Source organism: Uranotaenia lowii, chromosome 3 (genome assembly GCF_029784155.1).
Source record: "Uranotaenia lowii strain MFRU-FL chromosome 3, ASM2978415v1, whole genome shotgun sequence".
NCBI classification, from domain to species: domain Eukaryota; kingdom Metazoa; phylum Arthropoda; class Insecta; order Diptera; family Culicidae; genus Uranotaenia; species Uranotaenia lowii.
In genome coordinates, this window is record NC_073693.1 from 47,255,295 (window position 1) to 47,278,208 (window position 22,914).

At 39.6% G+C, this 22,914-nt stretch overlaps 2 protein-coding genes across 9 annotated transcripts in view; one reads left to right on the forward strand and one right to left on the reverse strand.

Moving 5' to 3' along the window:
- LOC129755635 (EGFR adapter protein-like) overlaps positions 1-6,305 on the forward strand; it is a 230,159-nt gene extending 223,854 nt beyond the window's left edge. For all 8 annotated transcript variants that reach the window (XM_055752223.1, XM_055752226.1, XM_055752224.1 and 5 more), the window contains 2 exons: positions 5,011-5,589; positions 5,648-6,305. In XM_055752223.1, the coding sequence (XP_055608198.1) occupies positions 5,011-5,589; positions 5,648-5,824 (756 nt within the window). In that variant the 3' untranslated portion in view covers positions 5,825-6,305. The remainder of the gene's footprint in view (positions 1-5,010; positions 5,590-5,647) is intronic.
- A 136-nt stretch (positions 6,306-6,441) lies between these two features.
- LOC129757156 (terpene synthase) lies at positions 6,442-21,608 on the reverse strand. Its single transcript, XM_055754283.1, has 5 exons — positions 21,217-21,608; positions 20,959-21,113; positions 20,390-20,895; positions 20,192-20,319; positions 6,442-7,402 (listed from the first exon to the last, which is right to left on the reverse strand). Exons 1-5 carry the CDS (start codon positions 21,295-21,297, stop codon positions 7,292-7,294), a joined length of 981 nt encoding a protein of 326 aa, XP_055610258.1. The 5' UTR covers positions 21,298-21,608; the 3' UTR covers positions 6,442-7,291.
- Between the last annotated feature and the right edge of the window lie 1,306 nt (positions 21,609-22,914).

Consider the following 22,914-nt stretch of genomic DNA (forward strand, 5'->3'; position numbering starts at 1 on the left):
TAATTTTGTTGAAACTTTATATACAGATTTTAGTAAGGCGTTTGATAGAGTTGACATTTCATTGCTACTTTTTAAACTAAAACGTATAGGATTATCAACTTCACTTTTAAAATGGATCGAGTCATATTTGTCGGATCGAACGCAGGTAGTCCGTTTTAAAGGAAAAATCTCGACAGAAATACAGGTCACTTCTGGTGTTCCACAAGGATCTCACTTGGGCCCCTTGTTATTTATAATTTTTGTAGACGATGTCAATTTAGTATTAAATAGCGTCAAAGTACTCATTTATGCCGACGATATGAAACTGTACATGGAGATACGTAACAGAATGGATTTACAGCATTTTCAGGATGATATTGATATTTTTTACACTTGGTGTGCAAAAAGTTTGCTAGATCTCAATATTAAAAAGTGCAACATTATATCTTACTCTAGAAAACTGAACCATCATGATTTTAATTTTACTTTAAGGCAGCAGCAGATTGAAAGATGTAACAAAATTAGGGACCTAGGTGTAATACTGGACACCAAACTAACTTTTATTGAACATTTTAACACGATTATTAATAAAGCTTTCAGTATGTTAGGGTTTATCAAAAGATTCTGTTATCACTTTAAGGGCCCTTATACAATAAAAACACTTTTCATATCGTATGTAAGATCTATACTCGAATATTGTAGTGTAGTTTGGTGCCCGTATCAGCCCACTCATGTTACAAGAATAGAATCGGTTCAAAAACAATTTCTACTGTTTGCACTAAGAAAGCTGGGCTGGAGTTCCACTTTAATTCTTCCATCATATGAAGCACGATGCATGTTAATCAATATTGAAACGCTTGAAAAACGAAGAGACGTTGCTATGATTTCCTTTGTTAACGATATTATCTCCCAACGTGTAAAATCAGAATACTTGTTAGAAAACTTGAACTTTTACACACCCTCACGCATACTAAGAACCAGAAACTTATTTCAAGCTGAGTCTCAACGAACCATGTACGCCAGCAACAAACCTGTAAACCAAATGATGAAAACTTATAATCAATATTGTGTACATATTGACATAACCATGTCCAGAGCTGCAATAAGAAAAGTGTTAAACAGAAGACATTTACAAAATAGTGGTTAAGACAATTTTTGTATGAGCAAATTGTAAACGTAGTCTACAACTGATTGACGAAATAAATAAATGAAGTTTCGAAGAGCACGGTTTTTTGCCGTCTTCAGTTGTCGCAGTTGATTAGTGACCCAGGGAGCTTCGTGGGTTGGAGGGTAAGCTACGTTTCGGAACATGGCGGTCAATTATATAGTTCAATATATTTGAAAAATTCGCAACGGCTGCATCGGGATTAGACATATCGAGCTCGTTCTCCCATTCGATAGAATCCAGGACAAGTGAGATAGCTTCGTAGTCGACGTTTTTGAAGTCCTGGTAGAAGGGAGCGATTTCCTCTATAGGAGCGTTAACTCTAGTGACATCGAGTGAGACCACTAAAGCTGGGTGATGAGAAACAACTTTAACAAGAGGAGCAGAAGCTAAATTAATAGTCGGATTCCTGAAGCCTTCGTTTATGAAGCAGAGGTCTAGCATACGGCCGTTTTCGTTTTCAAAGCTGTTGATCTGGCGAAGAGTCGCGATGCTCAAAGAGTCCAGGAAGATATTGGAAGGAGCCGGGAAATAGGAGCGCATAGGATCTGGGAACAAAAAACCGCCATTGGAAGGGCACCATTTCAAGCCAGGCATGTTGAAATCACCGATAACAAGTATGTCATCTTCGGGAGAGCAGATTGAGCTTACTTTGGATAGGCACCGCGAAAAAGACTCAGCTACAAGCGGGTCACTAGAGCGATCAAGAGGCACGTACACCACGCATAAGTACAATTTCCGATCACCGAGATCAATTCGGGCCCAAAAAAGCTCCATATCGTCCCAGGAACTGTCTTCGATAAGCTGAGCCGGGAGTCTAGAGTTGACAGCAAGTAAAACTCCGCCTCCAGTTGACCTTTTGCTGTTCAGGGGGTTTCGATCGCAACGGAACTCTGCATAATCTGGGCCGATAATTTGACTGGATAAGGTGCGGTCATTTAGCCATGTTCCTGTAAAGGCGATGATTTCATAGCAGGAGCATGACGTGGCAAGGAGCTTATCAACCAGACAGGAATTGATACCACCAACGTTCTAGTAATAAACATTGATGGGCTCGGCTGTATCGGATGCAGAACGAGAACGAAGATCCCTGGGAATGCAAATTCAATCACTAGGAGAAGGACAGTTGAAAGTAGCGTACTTGCATGAAATCGCAAGCTGGAGAACCCCTTCACCACAGACGAACTCAGGGCCGGGACGACTGTTGTCGCTGGCAGGAAACGGCGCGACTGAGTCGAAGGGCTCAGAGGTCTCCGTAGTTCCTGATACGTTGCGTCCCGGTAGTCGAGGCCCAGTAGATGTAGCGGAGTCAAGATGATTTTGCGGGGTTGATCTGTGATGAATTGGAAACTGGATACACGAGAAAGATGTTCTCGCCACCAACGAACTCAGTGTTGTTCAGTGTTGTCTTGAAGGCAATTATATGGACTTCCACTAATTCCCCATCTAGCTAAAGTAGCGAAAATGGGTGCTTTTTAAGCAGTATCGTATGCTTTGCTGAGGTCTAGTAGGGCCAACTCAGAGTGTTGCTTATTTTCAAAGGGATCGTCTAAGGCAGCCTCCAGTTCTGTTCTTTTCTGAACGCGTATTTGTCCCGGCTCCATAGATTCCGGTCTTCGATCCACTGAACAAGTCTTCGGTTATCCATGCGTTCCATAGATTTACCAATACAACTCGATAGCGATATTGGTCTGTGGTTTTCAGCTTTTTTAGGATCTTTCCCAGGTTTTGCCAGGGGTATAATTATGGCTTTTTTCCAAGAGGGTAAAAAAAATCCATTCTCCCACAGCTCGTTTAAACAGTCGAGGAGTTGCGTTTTGTTGCAATGTTTGTAATTTGGTAGTCGTCGTATCATTTCGTTACTTATTCTATCTGGTCCAACAGAGTTGCCTTTTTTGGATTTCGTCGCATGGAAAAACTCCTGTATAGAAAATTTTCTTTTCTGATCGGATATCGCCTTTTAATTTTTCCGGCTGGTACGAGGTGGCGGTGCAAATAGTAGTTGGGGTTGATTGGACATTGACTGAAAATGGTCTCCAAGACTTTCTGCAACTTTTTGGTGATCCTCTGTTATTCCGTTTAGGGTTTCAAGTACTATTCGGGGCGATTTTCGTCCCCCAGAGAATCGATTTAAATTCTGCCACATAACTGTTTTGGGGGTGTCGGATGTAAAAGTAGCGACAAAGTTTTCCCAACTTGATTTTTCGCTTCCACTAACCCACGATGTAACGCATTGATAGATACTTGGAACTCTTTCCAAACGTTGGCGCGTTGTTGGTCGTCTGCTGGAAGGATTCTTAGGCGTTTCAACTTTCGTCTTCTCTCATTATTAGTTCTTGTACTTCTTTGTTCCACCAAGGTACTGATTTATGGCAGCAACTGCCACTTGATGCTGGCCTCGACTGCTTTAACTATTGCTTCTGTTATTTCAGCTAGATTCGGTGTCGTGTTGTGGGAGTTTTTCTAGTTTTTCTTTGTGAGTTTTTCTAGTAAAACATTTTCAAAAAGCTGCCAGTCAGCTTGGTTTTCAAACTTAGTACACTCGGCACCGTTCCTTCAAGAAATCAATTGTTGTTTGATAACTTGAATCTTCTTGAGAAATTTGGTGCAACACCCAGGCCTTGCGGGTTTTGGCATCCTCATACCGCTCACGAAGTGTTGCCCTGGCAGCCTCATAATCGTTGTTGTTGGTTATGTCCTGGTCGATAACTCCTGCGGCGGAACCTACCAAAGCATTTCGGAGATAGTACAGTTTGATCGCTGACGAACCAGTTTTTGTAATTCCCATCAAATGTTGGTTGTTTAAATGGCTGAATGTTTTCTTCACGCACCACAGGAACAACACTATCTTCTTCATTGCACTTTCCAGCTGTTTCGTTGTCAGGACGTACAATTCGGTATAGTCTTTTACAAAATCGATGAATTTGAATTCTTCTGCGGCCTTCGTTGCATCACCCAAATTTAACGAATAAATTTTGTTCTGGTATTCGTTGTACTCCTAGTTGTAGAAAGTGCTTGTTCCCAAAACTTCCATCCGGCGTAGTCTGAATTGCCACTTTTAATCTTCTCAATTTTCTATTGACTGTTTGCTTTTCCAGGAGAATCACTTTTAGTTCGTCATTTTCTTTTCTTTCTTATTCACGTTCAACTTGGATTTTCAACTGTTCGCTTATCGTTCCACTTCTTCCATCCAGCATCAGGTTTTCCTCTGCCCCCATCCCATTCCCAGGATCACTTTCACTACTAACAACTAAGTTCGACACTGTGGGAACCGGATTCTCCGAATCTGGTGGATCCGTTTGTTGTTTCACTACAGGAAGTGCTGCATTGGCAACACCCATAAAATTCTCAAACGGGTTCACTTTTTGAGTTTTATTTTTGTTTTTTTTTTTTGTTTTTCACTGCACACGCGGCGAAGTACAGTCTGTATTTTCCGTATTTTCCCGATCAAATCGGTACTCTCTGGATTCCGTTCACTTAATCACAAATCACACGTCGATTAACTTTCGTGATCCAAATATGCATCAGGCTCGCTGCATACCAAAATGTTTCGCGGAAGATCTAGTAGTTGATCAAGTACTACGAGTGGACTGTATCGATTAAAAAGGGGACTAAAGCGACCGAAAAAAAACGCGTGCTTTCGCTAGAGCTCCTCTTTCACAAGTGTCGTTTATTTTCTCTGAACAGTGTTGCCAGAATGATAGAAAGTACACAGTTAATCGAATTTACACATAACAGCGTTGTATAAAATTCATATTCAATGCATTTTGAACCTCATTTTCAAGTCACAGCATGACCAATACTTCGGGACTAGACTTGTATCATAAAATTCTAACCTTTCTATTTTCCGATCCTTCTTCCTCCAGGTCAAACGACTCACCATGAGCATCCTCCGAACGGCCGAGGACAGCCGCCCCCTGGTACACAGTTCGTCCCCCAGCAGCTCATCCTCCTCTTCGCAAACCATTTCGGATGGTTACGTCAACGAGGGTATCTGCGCCGAAACGGCCGTCGAAGCCAACGTTGTGTACAACAAATTCGGCGATTCCTGCCAACGATCTCTAACGGCAGCTTCTTCCGTTGGAAAACCTCCAACTACGACAGTCGGCTGTCCGCCAAGTTCCGTGGAAGGATCTCCCCGGTACAATCACAGCATGGTGGTGTACCAGCAGCAGGGTGGGTCGATATCATCCTACCCTATGCTACGGAACGACTGCCTCAGCCTCAAAGAACAGCACGACCTGCAAGGGGCTCCCTGGTTTCAGGCCGGCATCCCGCGGGAGATTTCACTGGAAGTCCTCTCCCGGCAGACGCCTGGGGCCTTCCTGGTGCGCCAGAGCACCACCAAACCAGGCTGTTTCGCTCTGTCCCTCAGAGTTCCACCACCGGCACCAAAAGTAGCGCATTACCTAATCTTAAGGACAATACGAGGGTACAAAATCAAAGTAAGTCTATGAGAAGTTTCTGAATAAATGGAAGTTTAACGGAGTTTTTTTCCAACAGGGTTTCACCAAGGAGTTCACATCGCTAAGGGCACTGATAACGCATCATTCGGTGATGCCTGAGTTGCTTCCGGTTCCGTTGGCACTTCCTCGGCCACCGCAAATGCAGGGCCACCGGCAGGAGGATCCGGAAATGTATGGCTCCCTAAATGAGTTTCAGAAAATTATGGCCGAATAATAATGTACCACCACTTTTGTAAATGTCGTTTTTCAAAAGAGAGCTAGGTAGTTCTGCCTTAACATAGAAAATGTAAACATCATAAAAAATTATTGTTAAAGCACGTTAAAGCGTTTATAATGTAAGACGAAACTGCGATAGATCGATGAAACAATAATGTGTTCGACTAGTCATGTAACCGAATCGATTGAGACGAGTATTAAGTGCGTGTTAGAAAAAATAAAACTGTTTAGATAATTTTTTTTTCAGATGGCTCGATTTGGTAGAATTCTTTTACTGAAGCCCTAATACGTCTTTGAGATTTTAAGACTCAGAAAATAGATTTCAAATTGTAATAGCAGAGGTCCCTAGAAAACATATTTTCAACGTTTACATCTTCAGTTTCCCTTAATTAAAATTGGATAGAAATCGATCCATCTGGCTTAAAACTGACTAAAATATAATAAACCGAAAATTTGACTTATACTTATACAAATATGTAATGGACAAGTACAGTTGAAAAAATCGTTAGACAATAAACTCGTTTGTCGTTACTTAAAAAAATCAAACATTTATTCTCCTATCCGACTATCCAAAGGAATTTCGAAGCTATCCACAGTACATCAAACAAAAAATAATCATAAATTCAACAAATAAATTTATATAAAACTAGATCTTTTGTGTTACACAACCTAAAATAACCTAAACCTAAAAGTAAGGAATCATAAAAGAGAGGTGTGTCTTCTTCTCGGGTGGGCTTCAAGATAGTCCCACTTAACACTTACTAATCGCGTTATCAGCTTGGGGCCAAAGTGCACTTTGAGGAATCAGTTTATATGGTGCTTCTGTGGATTTTGAGAGTGCTTTGCGATACTAAAAAAATGCCGATTTGTTTTCTCCAATTGCAATAACTGTGTAAACACATAAACTTATTTGAGATGATGTCTTTTTGTCACAATTATTTTGCTAGCTTACAAAAACTTTCACAATAACGACGTACAACTTTAGTGCTTTGGTGAAATCGACTTCCTGTTTACAGATTTTAATCATCGGTGATTGAATACTCAGTTTTATGTTCTCAATTCGATTTCTAAATGCGTGCTGAAAAATATGCCTCTTCTTTCTTTTAAAGATAAGTCTCACGCGATAGACAATTCGCCAGTTATTTGTTAAGTCTTTCAATTGTTAAGGGTCTTATCAGGCGCGCTTTGCCTCTGAAAGTGCTACATTCATATATATTCGCAAGGCTTACGATACTTACTTGTTTCTTCCAGATTGCTTTAAAGTTTGACTTTTGTTGTTCTTCTACACTTTATCAGTTTCACACTTTACGCTTACAACTGCTTAGTTAACTTAATAGGTATATCACCAATTCGCATCGGTCGCTTTTCTGTTTTATTCTTGCTTCTGTGAGGAAAACTCTCGTTGCTGCTGTTCTCGTGCTTGGATTACCTTTTTATGTTTTTTTTTTGTTTTCCCCAGTTTGCCTTAGTTCATGTCTTCTGATTTTTCTTCCTCCTTGAGCGAGTGTTCCGTTTTCCAGCTTAACAGATCGTCCAGCAGCGACAGCATGATCGGGTTTGGACCGAGACGTTCAATCTGAAGACAAACAGAAAATCTCATTAACACTAAGACCTTTTTAATCTTTACACCGTTAACTTTTAGGTCTTAATTTTTTTTAGCATAGGCTTGTTTTTGTTAAACATCAATACTTTGAGCTCAATATCAAAATGTAGAGGCAACTTTTTCGTTGAATAATATTTTCAACTTTAAAGCCACGCGCCCCCTCGAATGGCCTATACTTTCAACTGCAAGGCCACCTAAAGAATTTGATTCCTACTTCCGTGTCTTTTTAATTTTTTTGTAATTGAAAAAAAAATTGTTGCAGAAGATTAGAAAATAGATATCGATAAAAATAGATAAAAATTTGGACTTCAAACTATTGAAAATTTAAAATAAATAAAACAGTCGATAGATTAAAGAGCCTAAGCAGGTTTAACTAATTTAAAAGAAGTCAAAGCTTTGAAAAACTAGAACAAAGTAGTGGTAACTTTTGTTTTAAAAAAATGAGATTCCTATATAGAAAGCTATCGACAGCCTGTTCAGTCGTTAGAGCATGAGACTCTTAATCTCAGGATCGTGGGTTCGAGTCCCACGTTGGGCGCCAATGTAACAATTTGAGCTTCACTGACTTACTGCACGGCTGCACCCAAAACACAAAACCCAAAACTTGTAGCAATTATAATTAATTACTTACACACGACATTTGAAAAACTTCAGCTAGCTAATAAAAAAAACATCTGACAGCCAAACACACAACGATCATATTGTAGCTCAATTCCTATAAAAAACAAAAAAAAAATCATAGCTCGGTTTCTTCACGTATCACAGCATATCACAGGTTCTGGCAACCCTACCTGGCTGCACTGCTCTACGGGCACATGGCAAAGGGCCGGAACACCTCCACTACCGGCTTCCGGCTGAATCTGATCCGGCTTGGCCAGACGAATGAGCTGGAGCCGAAAGTGACCTCAGCTCCCGAACAACGGCCCTGTAGAAAACATTGTTTTCTTTTTCTCAAATCTTTCCTTCGCTATTTTGTCACTCGCTCTGTTGGGGCCGTTGGTATTTATAAACCGGTTACTACCAGCGCCAACCTGCGATTGACATGTTATCCGTCGGGGCTGGATGTTGTAGCGTAATGTAGAACTAACCGTTGCCTGGGAGTTAAAAGGAATGGATGTTTATCTGATACGTTTTTATCCGAATTGTTTTCGCTCACCTCTCGCGACACCAACGAAAACGGTGAACTATTTCGCTGTGCTATGTTGTTTTGTTTTTGTCTTTGTTTACTTTTACACATGCACGCTCCTTACAAAACTCAAAATTAAGTAACCCACTTCAGAGGCAGCCTTCAACTTTGAGTTCATCTGGGCAATCGCAAAACAAGTTCTGATAGGCATACACAATACTAAGTTCGGCAGCCAAACTCAAATTTATACTTTTCATTCGAAAGTTGCTTATTTGCAGGGAATTCAAGGATGGTTGAATTTTTTTGTACCCGGATGTTGCTGTTCCAGTACATCGCTTTGCTCCCTCGCCGTTTGACAGGTTGTACTCTTAATTTTAGACAATCAATGTTGGCTCGAATTGACACAATCACTACACCCCTAGAACTAAATCGCCATCAATAATAAATTACAATGCAACAACCTGCACATAGAAGTCTGAAGCAACTCCGAAATGGCCTGGTATCCGAAGTCCAATTCCAAGATGATGATGGTGATGCGTGTAAATTTTGTCCCCTTGGAAAACTAACCCATTTATGTTCCAGCAAAGACGGTTCACGAGCAAACGAGGTGCTCGAGGTGGTCCATTCAGACTTTTGCGGGCCCCAATCTTCGATTGGGAAGAATCAGTACTACATCACGTTTGTTAACGATAAATCAAGAATGATCTTCGTCTTCTTTTTGGCGACTAAGTCCGAGTCCGAGGTGCTACAAGCGTTCAAGTCCTTCTACAGTAGGGTCAAAAGACTACAGGGTTGCAAGATCAAGACCATTCGAACGGACAATGGGAAGGAGTACACAAATCGTGGTTTCCAAAGCTTTTTGGAACGACTTGGCATCAAACACCAAACAACCAGCGATTACACCCGTAGCGAACGAGACGGTCTTCCGGAGCGCTTCTGGACAGAAGCAGTGTCCACATCTGTTTACCTGTTGAATCGATCACCAACAAAAGATCACGCCAAGACGCTTGAGGAAATCTGGCTTTGAAAGAAAGCCGGATTTATCGCATCTGAAAATTCTTGGACTTACGGTAATGGCTCCGTAACAAAAACGACGCAAATGGGACGCCAAAGATGAAGAGTGCATCCATGTTGGCAGCGAGGAAGACTCCAAGACGTAGAGAGTGTACAACATGAATACACGCTCTATGACGCAGGTCCGGGATGTTACGTTTCTGGATGAGAGCAAAGTCGCAATCAGCATCGGGTGTCATCGGGGTTCAACATCCTCAGCCAGTGTACATACAGCTGGACTTTGAGCAACCAGTGACAGAATGACAGAATCCAAGGGTCCCAAATCGATGGGAGACATCCTTACCGATGACGAATCAGATGAAGAAAACCAACAACTACATTCTTTACGTGACGTGACTATTCCCACTGCTCTTCCCCCGCACTCTACTTCAAATCCATACGTGTCACAGGTGTTGAGGCGCAGCGGACTATTTGCTTGACTATTTGATTGGTTTCAAAGGTAGTATACCTGCTCATGTTATTTCAGCTTCATGACAAGAGTCAAGCAGATTTGGTCGCAACTTCGACGAAGTATTCGCACTGGTGGTGCGCCAGACCACCTTCCGCACGTTGGCCGTTGCTGCTAAGCGAAAAATGGTGGTTAAGCAGTACAATATCAAGATCGCATTTCTCCACGGCGCTGCGATCTTGAGGAGGAGATATACATGCGGCAACCACCCGGTTTCATTGCAGAAGTAGTAGAACACAAGGTGTGCAGACTAAGGAAGAGCCTCTTCGGCCTGAAACAAGCTGGCAGGGCATGGAATTCCAAACTGCATTCCGCTCTTTGCAAGCAAGGTTTCCAGCGCTGCAATGCGGATCCATGTCTCTATCGGAAGGTGAAAGACGGAAAAGCCTGTTACGTGCTGGTGAATTGAAACAAGTTGAGCACCAGCACTGACTTTCAGTGTGTGCTACACGGCTATATTCCGAACGCACAACAGTCATATCACAGCTAACGGACGGCACACGTTTATCACAGCTGAATATCACGGAAATATCTGGCAACACTGTCTGGTTGCTCTGCTCCACGGGCACGCACCACTGCCCGGAGCACCTCCTAGACTGCTTCCGGCTGGATCCAAATCGTTGGAATCCCAAGGCGTCGGGAATTCCGTTCTCAAAAAAGCCAGAAGTGGCACAAAAACGAGTCCCGAAAAAAGAGAATTTAGTTCTCAAAAACGACCCTGTCGACCATCAATCACTTATTAGCATTAGTTTCTCCCACACAATCAACAAACAACTCACCCGATTGGGGCCGTCTTTCCTGCGCAATTTATCGTTCCGATCGTCTGTCGAATGGACTTCTCGGAGGCCGCTGGCCTTCGAACTACAAAAACGGGTCTACAAAATTGTATGCATGACGGAACTTGTGGGCATAGGGGTCTATAATGGTTCACCTACCCTTTTGCTCTGTTTGTTGTTGCGGATACTTTCTTTCTGTCCTCTATTTCTCGTGCTGCATTTGTTCCGGTCGCTGTGACTATCTGCGGTGAAATCCAACTTTCTTAGAAAGGCCATTCGGAAAAATATACTAGCCTTACTTACGTTTTTACTGCGCTTGCTCCTCTACACCAGAGCTTCGTCGTTGCAATCGGCGCCGTTCCTCTTGGCAATCTGTGTTGCGAAAGTCAATTTGTTTTGCTGTTCCACCGTGTGTTTCAGCTATTTCTCACCTTTAGGCAATGTTGCTCCTTAAACTCGTTCCTACTGGCTACGGTTTTGCGATGCGAACGGATTACAGGCCTCTTTTTACTGGTGGAAGAATTGCGCAAATGCAAAGGCGAACACTACCGCTAAAGCCTAGTCCACACTAGGAGACGGTCCGTCTCGAGACGGTCTCAACGTCTCCCATTTTCTTCGGGAGACACTGAGACCGTCTCAGGTTTCCAACAACAACAACAGACAACAAAGCCCGTCTCATAACAAAAATCGCAATTCATGTTGCCTAGTGTGGACTAGGCTTAAAAACGTTTGGACGATGCTGTTTTGTTTTCGCTTTTTCTTGTTTACCTTTTTGTCCCGCGTGTGCGTTTGACGTTTACACTCCAAACTCTAAACACTCATTCTTTGGTTTACTGTTAACTCTACACACAAAAAAAAATCATAGTAAAATTACTAAATCCGTGGTTTAAATCAAGGGGCTGAAGAAAGAAAACATTACCGTACCAAGTTTTCAGTCAAGAAACCCGCAGGAAGAAGAAAATTGAAACGAGTGAAACACGTATATGGGCAACATGGCCGTCTTCATTGCAACAATTTTAACCATAGCCAATTTTTTAATAATCCTTAAAATAATATCTGTGGCTCTGGAATGTCAATCAAAGGGATCTTTGGTAACATTAATAAATTATGGTTGGGCACATAATGCAGAGTTTTCAGGATAATCCTTGTTAAAATTGATTCAAAATCTGCAGTATGCCAACAACAAATAAGTTTGGCAACCAAAATGTTACCCTATTTCAAGTCTGTTATGGGGTGAAGTGTTTAATTTCGGGAACCACACTGACGTTCTGGTACCAAAAATTTGGTACGATGCGTTAGTATGCGATTTGACAGCTGGTTCAGTCCTCTGGTTTAAATGAACAACACGCAACCATATTTTTGAGTCAATAATGTTTTTTTTTTTTTTTTTTTTTTTTTTTTTTTTTTTTTTTTTTTTTTTTTTTTTTTTATTCAATTTAATAATGATAAATACAACTAAAGACCAGTGTTTAGGTTTTTAACTATCTAGAACTAATACAGAAAGAATAGCTTTACCATTTCAAATTTTGTCAGTACCATTATTTACAGATGCCTTGATTATCATGTTCTTAATTTCTGTCAACGATTTTATTATTCATATCCCAAACTCACACTCTGCTTAACAAAACTCCAATCTACTGAGCTAGCAAAGCAAATCAATTCTGTTTTTGCTGCTTCGATTTCGATCTACTACGTGTTAAAGCACTTTGCGCTTCCAAGAAACTAGGAAAAGATGGAATTGTGACTGATCCCGAATCTGACTCAGTGGATGTTTCGGATCCATTTCTATTACTAGTTCTTGTTTCCTGCCGACCACGTTTCGCCCGCTCTGGATATTTTTTTGTTGGTGCCGAATCCATCTCCTTATCCAGTGCGTCCTGTCTTAGACTCTCTGAAATTGGTGTTCCCGAAGCCTCCGATGGATGTTTTAGAGTTCTCAAATCACTATTTTGATCGTTTCCTTCCTCCCTGGTCACCTTTTCGCTGTTTTCTGGCACGATTTCAGATACTTCATTCCGCTCTTGTTCCGTTGTTTCTACACTCTCATTGTCAGTAGCCGCAGCTAAGCGACGACTCGGTCCAGCAGCAATGTCGCTGTATCTCAGAACTTGGTGATTCAACCTATTGTTGACCGTAACACGCTTCGGACACAACGCTTTTATGTGATCCTTGCTTCCGCAAACAAAACATTTGTTTATAAGTCCCTCGTAGAACACGCGTGCTTGAAAATTGCGCACGTGCAATGTCGCAGGAATCTCATTGCTCACTTCCATGTGAATTCCTCGCACACCCGTCCAGATTGGGAATCCTGTTTCACCTCCGTACCTCTCCCTGACCATCCGTTGAATGATTCCATACTTTGAGAAAACATCCGATAGCTCTTTATCGTCTATCTCCGGTGGCAAACTAAAAATTCGAACATATTTCAACACACTAGATGCCTTAGAAAATGTCACTGTCGTAGCACTATTTTCGCTGTATTGAAATTCCATCTGGGACGGCAACCGGGTCAACGTGTCTTTAAGAAAATTTTCACTTTTAAATTTCAAATAAACACAATGATCCCTTGGCTCTTTATACATCGCCAAAAGGTTTCCACTAACTAATTTCATTTTTGACTTCATAAATTGAAAAATTTCGGCATTCGATGGCTCAGGTTTTCCAGGGCCAAAAAATATTCTGAGCGAGTTTGATCTCGCCTCTTCCATTTTGGATTCCATTGTTACACAACTCTCCAACTGGATATGTGCTATTGTTTTAAACAATAGCAAAATTGCACAGTAGCTCAGCTACTCAAGGCTAAACGATACGTCACACCAACGAAAAAAAACGACCGCTCCACTCGAATTCTGAACACAAACTGACACAATGCAGAGTTTTCAGGATAATCCTTGTTAAAATTGATTCAAAATCTGCAGTATGCCAACAACAGATAAGTTTGGCAACCAAAATGTTACCCTATTTCAAGTCTGTTATGGGGTGAAGTGTTTAATTTCGGGAACCACACTGACGTTCTGGTACCAAAAATTTGGTACGATGCGTTAGTATGCGATTTGACAGCTGGTTCAGTCCTCTGGTTTAAATGAACAACACGCAACCATATTTTTGAGTCAATAATGTTTTGTTCTTGATATTACCATGCGCATAGTAATTTTACTTTGTGTTGATTTTGGCTGCGCATAGTAATTTTGACTACGTTCATAGCAAAATTGTCAATGAAATCATGAGTATTTTTTACATTGTGCATGGTAAAATTTAAATGTTTCATAATAAAATTGGTACGTGTTATGATATAAATAAGTATATGTTGCTTGATTTGATAACAAAATTACCATGCGCCAACGATAGGATTAATACTCTTTCTGATTTTTTCGAGATTTAGAAATAATTTAGTTTGAAACAAATTACGTTTTTATTTTTCCATAATAACTAAAATGGTCCGCTAATAACTTTGATGATTAATTGTCGGGCTCTGAAAAATTTAAAAAAAAAAACACTTAATGAGCAGATCAAATTTGGTAATTGTTGTACTTACGCTGGAATCGATATGGACGTTGGCAGTCATCTTGAGACCAATGTTCCAGAAAGTGGGCAAGGATTCTGGAAATTGCTATCATCCCGTTAATCTTCAGCGGCTGGTGGGGAGGGAGACCCCCACGGCCAGGGAATTCAGGTTGCATCGAATGGAACACCTTAAGATTAGAAGAAAGATTTTGTTAGCATATTCTATAAGTAGTAAATTAGAAGTAACAAAAACAAAAACACAATCTACTCACCTGAGGGAATGCGTTTCCCGATCCGACTATGACGCTGATTCCAATCCTCACACCAAGTGCGCCGGTCACCTGATTAGTTGAAACAGCATATCCACCTCATCGACGTTCCCGCGCAACAATTTTGTCCGCGTTCCGAGACCCCGACAGGCTGTCTCGAAAAAAAAAACCCTTGACCGAAGCACAAATTGCTATGAATTATAATGAACAAAGTATTTTCGACAACACAAATGACGGTGTTTCAACAATACCATGGGCATGGTAATTTCAAGAACACGAATTGTGTAATATCAAAATATCATGCGCATGGTAATTAAGCCACGAGGAAATTACTATGAGCTGTCAAAGTAAGCATAGTAAAAATACTATGTCGTAGTATTATCACTCAGATTTTTGGTAAAAAATACTAAATCATGGTCGAAAATACTAAATGATGGATATAAGGGTATGTACGGACCATGGTATTGGCGAAAATTTGGCCTCAACCATAACCTCAAAATTTGATTTGCTGGCGGCCTCACCAGTGATGCTAGGTGCGTTACTAAGATCAGTATTTGCTTGTTTCCAACTAATTATAATATTTTGGAATTGATAAAATTTTTTAACTATCAACAGCTAAACGTTTGAATTCCCTACGGGGCGTCCGTAAATGGATAAAGATAAGCCATCTTTTGCTAAATTTTCAAGGTGAATTTAAAACATCTGAAATATATTTTCATGTACTGCTTGGTAGGTTAAAAAAAAGTTGCTTCTAACTTCTAAACGAATGTAAATCATTCACTGTTACAAACAAGTTAATTAATGAAAGCCTCGTCTATGTTGACTTTGAAAATAATCGCCTACATGCTCTGATTATTTTAAACATATCCACATAATTCGCTACATCGTTTAAGTGTTTGATACAGTAAGTTGTTATGTCGTTGAGATAATTGATGCGTTTAATTTCACATTCGAATAGGAATCTACCAGAAAGTTGCAAATTCTCAGTACTCATGAAAAGGTTTTTCAATAACAATGCAAATAAAAAAATATAATCATTTTCCAAATATCAATGCATTTGGCATCCCTGAACACCCAAAAAATCAAAACTCGAACATCTGTGTATCTCTTTTCCACAGGGCGAATTTGTCGATATTAGTACCAGAAAAACGCATTTATCGTGCGCCCTTCTCAAAAATCGATTCTGTTCTCCCATGGTTTGAGGTTAGGGCTGAGGCCTCCTGCTAAGGTGGTGTTCGTGTAGAACTGTCAATATATCCTAATAGTAAAATTATCATGACTCTGTATTAGAAAAACCCATGCAATTTTTTTCCGTGTAATGGTAGGACACGCTCAGAACTAATTAGCTACATGAACTTAATTATAATGCTATACACAGAAAAAAATTTCTAAAAGTATACTGAATCTAAAACACGAGTGATCTAATTTTTTACAAGTGTACTTACAAAAAGGTGTAATTTTCCACTCCTTTTGATGTAATTTTAATCTTTTTTTCAAAAAGCGAATAGAAATAAATTGTTTTGCTATAATTTTACATTCTGTGATGTAAAAATCAAGCGGTCAATGAAATTTATATCACAAACAGTGTAAAATTATATCTCTTTGGTTTAAAACTGAATGACATTGTTTGTTTGTGACATTTTCCAGTTGAATCAATGTGTGAAAACAGAGTATCTTCGTTCCAAGACGCAGCTCCCGCATCTCTATAGTTTACTAAAAGTGGTAGGTTTCTCAAGTGAAAAGTAACGAATGATGTTATTGTAATTAATCAGTTCTTCCTCGATTACAGCGACTGCAGATTTTGCAGTGGCAGCGACCCGGAATATGATTGCCTGGCGAGAATTTTGCCTGAACGATCTGAGTGAGTAAAAATCCATCCTGACCCGGCAGTCTCCTGTGAATCCGAACCATGACTGTCCGGAACGTAATTATCTTTGGTCCCTCAGTGACGACGACTGGTTAAAAAATTAGGGAGTCCTTTTTCTTTATTGTTGTTGGTTTTTAATTTTGAAAATAAATGTTAAATAATTGTAAACAGTGTATTTTTCTTTTCATAACACTCACAATATCTAAATATTTTATAAAAATTTGCAAATATCCTGAATAAAAAATATAAAATTTTACATCGCTGTTTATTTTTACACGACAATAAGCTGTTCCTTTTTCGTGCATCGTTTTTGGTCTAAATTTACACGCCTCGATGTAGTTTTAGATCAAAAACGATGTTCCGTTTTCGTGCATCGTTTTCAATCTAAAATTACACGAATTTTTCTTGCTGTGTAGCATGTTGATGTCTTGGTAGTAGGAAATTGAGCTTTGCGAAACTTTGATAACTGCTTTGAAGAAGCAATTCGTTGTATTCTCCAACTCGTGTTTACATCCCAAACTACGACAACTCTTCTGTCCAGTTTGATTTGTCTATGCAGCAAGAAATTCGTGGAATCCCTGATTCGCATCGTCCACTTATGATTCCAAGAATTTTCGATGCTAAATATAGACACGTCGATGCTGACAAAATGTACTTTACCGACGGGTCCCTTATCGAAGAATCAACGGGATTTGGAGTGTTCAACCTGATTACTAGTGCTTCGTACTGTCTTCAATCTCCATGCTCAGTATACATTGCGGAGTTAGCAGCGATTTATTGGGCACTAGAAAATGTAGCCTCACGACCCGTTGAACATTACTATATTGTAACTGACAGTCTCAGCTCTGTTGAAGCTATCCGTTCGATAAGACCAGGAAAGCACTCACCGTATTTCCTCGGGAAGATACGGGATGTTTTGAGTGCTTTATCAAGTCGATGCTTTGTCGTCACCTTTGTTTGGGTCCCCTCACATTGTTCGATAGTGGGCAATGAGAGAGCGGACTCGCTAGCAAAGGTGGGGGCGATGGAAGGCGACACGTTTCAGCGTGAAATCGTCTTCAACGAATTTTACTTTTTGGTTCGAAGAAACTCTCTTGTCAACTGGCAGCGCAAATGGGACGAGGATGAGTTGGGTCGGTGGCTTCACTCGATTATCCCAAAGGTAAGCCTCAAACCCTGGTTTAATAGGTTGGACCTGAGTCGGGATTTTATTCGTATATTTTCCCGTCTCATGTCCAATCATTATCCCTTAGACGCGGTACTCTTTCGTTTGGGTATTGCTGGCAGCAATTTGTGCAGTTGCGGCCAAGGTTACCACGACATCGAGCATATTGTTTGGTCGTGTGAGGTCCATCTTGTCGCCAGAACGACTTTCATAGATTCCCTTCGGGCCCGAGGAAAACCACCTTACGTTCCAGTGAGAGACGTGCTAGCTGTGTTAGATTTGGACTACATGTTCGAAATCTACCTCTATCTAAAAGCTATCGATCTCCGTCTATAACCCTATTTTATTTTCAAATTTCCCTTTCTATCTTCTTTTTTCTTTAAAAAAAAGTGCTAGACTAAGAAAATGATTGTGAAAAACAAAAAACGAGTGTGGCTCCTTAAAACTTAATCGTATGAGCCGTTTCAAATAAAGAATTATAAAAAAAAAAAGAAAAAAAAAAAAAGCAATTCGAACTAAGTGAGCTCGGAGACATCCACTACTTTCTCGGAATTGAGGTTCAACGAGACGAGAAAGGCGATTTCTGCGTGATACGTTGTCCGATAATCAAGCGTACCAGAAGGTAATTGATCAACTTCCATACCTTCTGAGTCGCCATACCAGCTATCCCACGCAAGAAGATTGGAACGACTTCAAAAGGGTAATCCGCTACCTGAAGAGAATCAGCCACTATTGTCTTCCATTGAGCTGGAGATATGTCCGGACTGATAGGATATGCTGACTCGGATTGGGCGGAGAACATTGAAGACCGGAAATCCTTCAGTGGCCAGGTCTTTAAGTTTTTCGGAGGTACCATAAGCTGGAGCTGCAGGAAGCAAACGTGCGTTTCCTTATCCACAGCTGAGGCCGACATGGATGAGAATGCAGCCGTTACAATCGACGAGGACAACCAGAGTTGTCTCAATATGCTGGATACCGAAAAGTTCAGCAATCGGACGAAGCACATCGCTACAAAATATCACTTCGTTCACTCGTTCGAGACATGAAAAAGAAGAAGGAGATCGACGTCGTCTTTTGCCCGACTGAAGACATTGTAGCCGATCTATTGACGAACCCCCTTTCGGCTACACGACCCAAGAAGTTGGCGATCGACGCTGGATTAGAATCAACCGATCGAGAAGGAATGTTGGAGTAGGCCGATCTCAATGGGAAACTAATCACAGCAATCAAGATACTCCAATGTCATTAGTTCTTTTTTTTCAATCCTTCGCAAATACAACTTCAATCTTTCAACACGTGTCTTCTTGAACTATATTGAAACCTCATACTTCAAGAAAAATACTTCGAATTTTGTGAATCTCTGGGAAGTTAGCTTTAAGGTCTTAAAAGTAAGCCATTAGACCTGAAACATGAGGCATGATACTTAAAAAAATAAGAGTTTAGACCTAATCTGAAGCATGAGATGTGAGACGTCAGAAGGGAGAAGTGAGGCGTTTCTCACTCATAAGATGTGAGGTGTAAGACGTGAGAAGTGAGACATAATACGTTAGAAGGGAGAAATGAGACAAAAGAAATCTCACGACTCACATCTTATGTTTCATGTCTCACTCCTTACTTCTCAAGTCTGAGGTCTAGCGTCTCACATCTCAGATCTAAATTCTCATTTCTCTAGACTTAGTCTCAACTCTCATGTCTAAGGTTTCATGTCGTATGTCTCTCGCCTGCGTCTCATATCTGATGTTTCATGTCTTATGCATCAGTTTTCAAAGTCGCAAGTCTCAGGTTCCGAGGTCTCAAGTCTAAGGTCTCATGTGCTAGGTTAAGAATATTTTCTCTCAGATACCGTGTAGATTGTGAAAACCGTGTCTCTCGCCTCACTTCTATTTTTTCACTGCTCCCGTCTCAGTCTTCAAGTCTAATTTGTCACGCCTTGCTCCTAACGTTTCATTTTTCACTTCTCACGGACACTTCATGTCTCGCTTTAACGCCTCACTTCTCTCTGTCTTCGCATGTCTTATTTCTCTGTTGCCACATTTGATTCATGTGAAATGTTTCAGGTTTCAGACTCAGGTCTAAACTCTATGAGACCTTATCCTGCGCCGCGAGTAAGGCGCGGTTACAAAAAAAGTGTATCAACCTATTTTTTTCATGTTTTTGTTGATAAACAATCTAATAAATTTACAAAATTGGAATTTGACATAAACCATAACAGCCGAGCGTTTTTGCTACCATGTATGGATTTTTCATAAAACCGACTTTTGAGAAAATATTAAGAGGTTTCATTTAAACGAAATAATGCGTGAATAAATTTCCCAAAATCGGAAAAATTAATCAAAATCTATACATAGTTCGAAATATCAAAATAAGAATTATAAACTTGATCAATTTTGCACTTATACGCCTTTGGTTCTGAGAACTGAAATTTATATTCAATCTTCAAAGCGGTTTAATAGTTGCATTAAGGAACTCAATAGAAAATTAAATTCATATTTGAGATTCTCAAATGACAAATTCAAACATAATATAAACTTACCTCTGCTCTCGCTTCCTGGTCTAACGTTTCCAGTACCTCGGCCGTATACTTGAAGCTTCCCAGCTTCTCCAAGAGGGAAACACAGTACCGCTTCACTTCAACATCCTGAGTTCTTTGCCTTAATATGTCTGGATAATGAGAAAAACAGAATGATGCAACACAACTCATCCAGCTTATGCAATCAAATCCAAAACTTACGCAACACCTGCCGATCCTTCTGATTGAGCACCGCATGAATCACCGGGAAGCTAAACTTCCCCTCGGTCAGATCCTCGCAATAGCTCTTGTTGTCCGAGTAGTCTTTCGATTTCAGATTACAGTAGTCGTCCCGGATCTGGAACGAGAGGCCCAGAATGGCCGTCAGTTTGGTAAAGTCTTTCTTGTTGTCGCTAAACAGCTGCATCAGTCGAATGGCCAACATGAAGAGGCCGCCCGTTTTCCGGATCACCATCTGCTTGTATTCGGCCTCTGTGGGGCAAATGAAATTGTCTCGCCAGTAGATTTCCATTCCTTGGCCTCGGTGCAGTTCCAGAAGTTGTTCCGTGACCACCTGTTGGGCTTCTGGATGACCCAGGCTGTGCACCTTTGCCAGAGCTAGCACCAGGACGTAGTTTCCGGCGTTGATGGTACTGGCAATGCCATAGATTTTGTGAGCTACCGGAATTCCTCGCCGCAGGATGGAGTTGTCCTCGATGTCATCAATTCTAGTAAAAAAAAATAGAAGCAATAAATACTTTGGAACAAAAAGGTGTACAAATCACGCTTACAGCAAACTGGAATTGTGCATCATCTGAACGATCTCGCCTATTGCGGCCAATTTCCCTTCCTCAATGTCCAGCCATTGGTTGAATGCCAGGGCCATCTTTGCCCGGAATTGTTTTCCGGGGATTTGTTGGATATAAGCAAATGGTTCTAATAAAATCTACAAGAAAGCCAAAACAAAGATTATTCATTATCATGAGTAACAATCAACACAATGAATCATCCTGCAATAAAGAAAAAACGAATAATGATAAGAAACTTACTGCATCCTGCTCCTTCTGCAGGGACTGATCCCGACACTTTTCCAGAATTTCGTTAAACTCATCCATGTCGAAGTTTACCATTTTAGTATTAAAAGTCCACAGTTTCCACTGTTTTACGTTCTTAAATTATGTTTTTGTATGTGAATAAAATAATCTTCTTTTACAGGAGGGAAGTTAAAATGTGTAAGGTGCACTTGCTCTTTAAACACTCGCCCAAACCCTTAACTTACTGTGCGGAGTAGAACTAGAAAACATGTACAGGTGTCTCTTCTGCCGTTGTTCACTGAGCCCAAACCAGGCAGAATGATTAAATTTACGTCCGGTTGTGGAAATTAAATACAAAAATTTTCGAAAACTCTATCGCGTTTCACATGCACAAATGGGTGAAAACAATGAAAATTCAAAACACGTCCTTTGTTGTCATCGCGGAAGCGGTCGACACGTGCGATGTTTTTTTGTTTGATTCTGCACGCCAAGCTGGAAAGCCCAAATTTTGGATTAAATTTTAAATAATTTCAAAACAGTTTCATTAAAATTTCGATTCGAGATTTGAGTATTATTTGAAAGCTAGCGAACAAATTTACAAAAAAAAAAAATTAAATTTAAGCGCAGATGAGGATTCAGATGAAATTCTGAATCAGAATTTTTAATCTAAATGTTGTTCAATATGAATAGAAATGCATTATTTGCATCGCTAAATAAAATGATTGCAATTCAATTTCAGACACATCAAGATTCAAAATATCTATCAGAAATTCGACTAAAATAAAGATTCCGAACTAAGATTCGCTTTGCTCAATTTGAAGCCATTTTCATTTTATAAGGTCATGTTTCTGTTTTGATTGTCATTTTTGTCATTTTTGTCATTTTTGTCATTTTTGTCATTTTTATCATTTTTATCAATTTTGTCATTTTTGTCATTTTTGTCATTTTTGTCATTTTTGTCATTTTTGTCATTTTTGTCATTTTTGTCATTTTTGTCATTTTTGTCATTTTTGTCATTTTTGTCATTTTTGTCATTTTTGTCATTTTTGTCATTTTTGTCATTTTTGTCATTTTTGTCATTTTTGTCATTTTTGTCTTTTTTGTCATTTTTGTCATTTTTGTCATTTTTGTCATTTTTGTCATTTTTGTCATTTTTGTCATTTTTGTCATTTTTGTCATTTTTGTCATTTTTGTCATTTTTGTCATTTTTGTCATTTTTGTCATTTTTGTCATTTTTGTCATTTTTGTCATTTTTGTCATTTTTGTCATTTTTGTCATTTTTGTCATTTTTGTCATTTTTGTCATTTTTGTCATTTTTGTCATTTTTGTCATTTTTGTCATTTTTGTCATTTTTGTCATTTTTGTCATTTTTGTCATTTTTGTCATTTTTGTCATTTTTGTCATTTTTGTCATTTTTGTCATTTTTGTCATTTTTGTCATTTTTGTCATTTTTGTCATTTTTGTCATTTTTGTCATTTTTGTCATTTTTGTCATTTTTGTCATTTTTGTCATTTTTGTCATTTTTGTCATTTTTGTCATTTTTGTCATTTTTGTCATTTTTGTCATTTTTGTCATTTTTGTCATTTTTGTCATTTTTGTCATTTTTGTCATTTTTGTCATTTTTGTCATTTTTGTCATTTTTGTCATTTTTGTCATTTTTGTCATTTTTGTCATTTTTGTCATTTTTGTCATTTTTGTCATTTTTGTCATTTT

What these genes read in the sequence shown, in the direction of transcription:
- LOC129757156 (XM_055754283.1), bottom strand. Translation starts at nt 21,297, where the DNA reads ATGGTAAACTTCGACATGGATGAGTTTAACGAAATTCTGGAAAAGTGT. An exon ending in TGCAGAAGGAGCAGGATGCA is followed by an intron (nt 21,114 to 21,216) that starts GTAAGTTTCTTA and finishes GCTTTCTTGTAG; the next exon opens with ATTTTATTAGAACCATTTGC. An exon ending in ATGCACAATTCCAGTTTGCT is followed by an intron (nt 20,896 to 20,958) that starts GTAAGCGTGATT and finishes TTTTTTTACTAG; the next exon opens with AATTGATGACATCGAGGACA.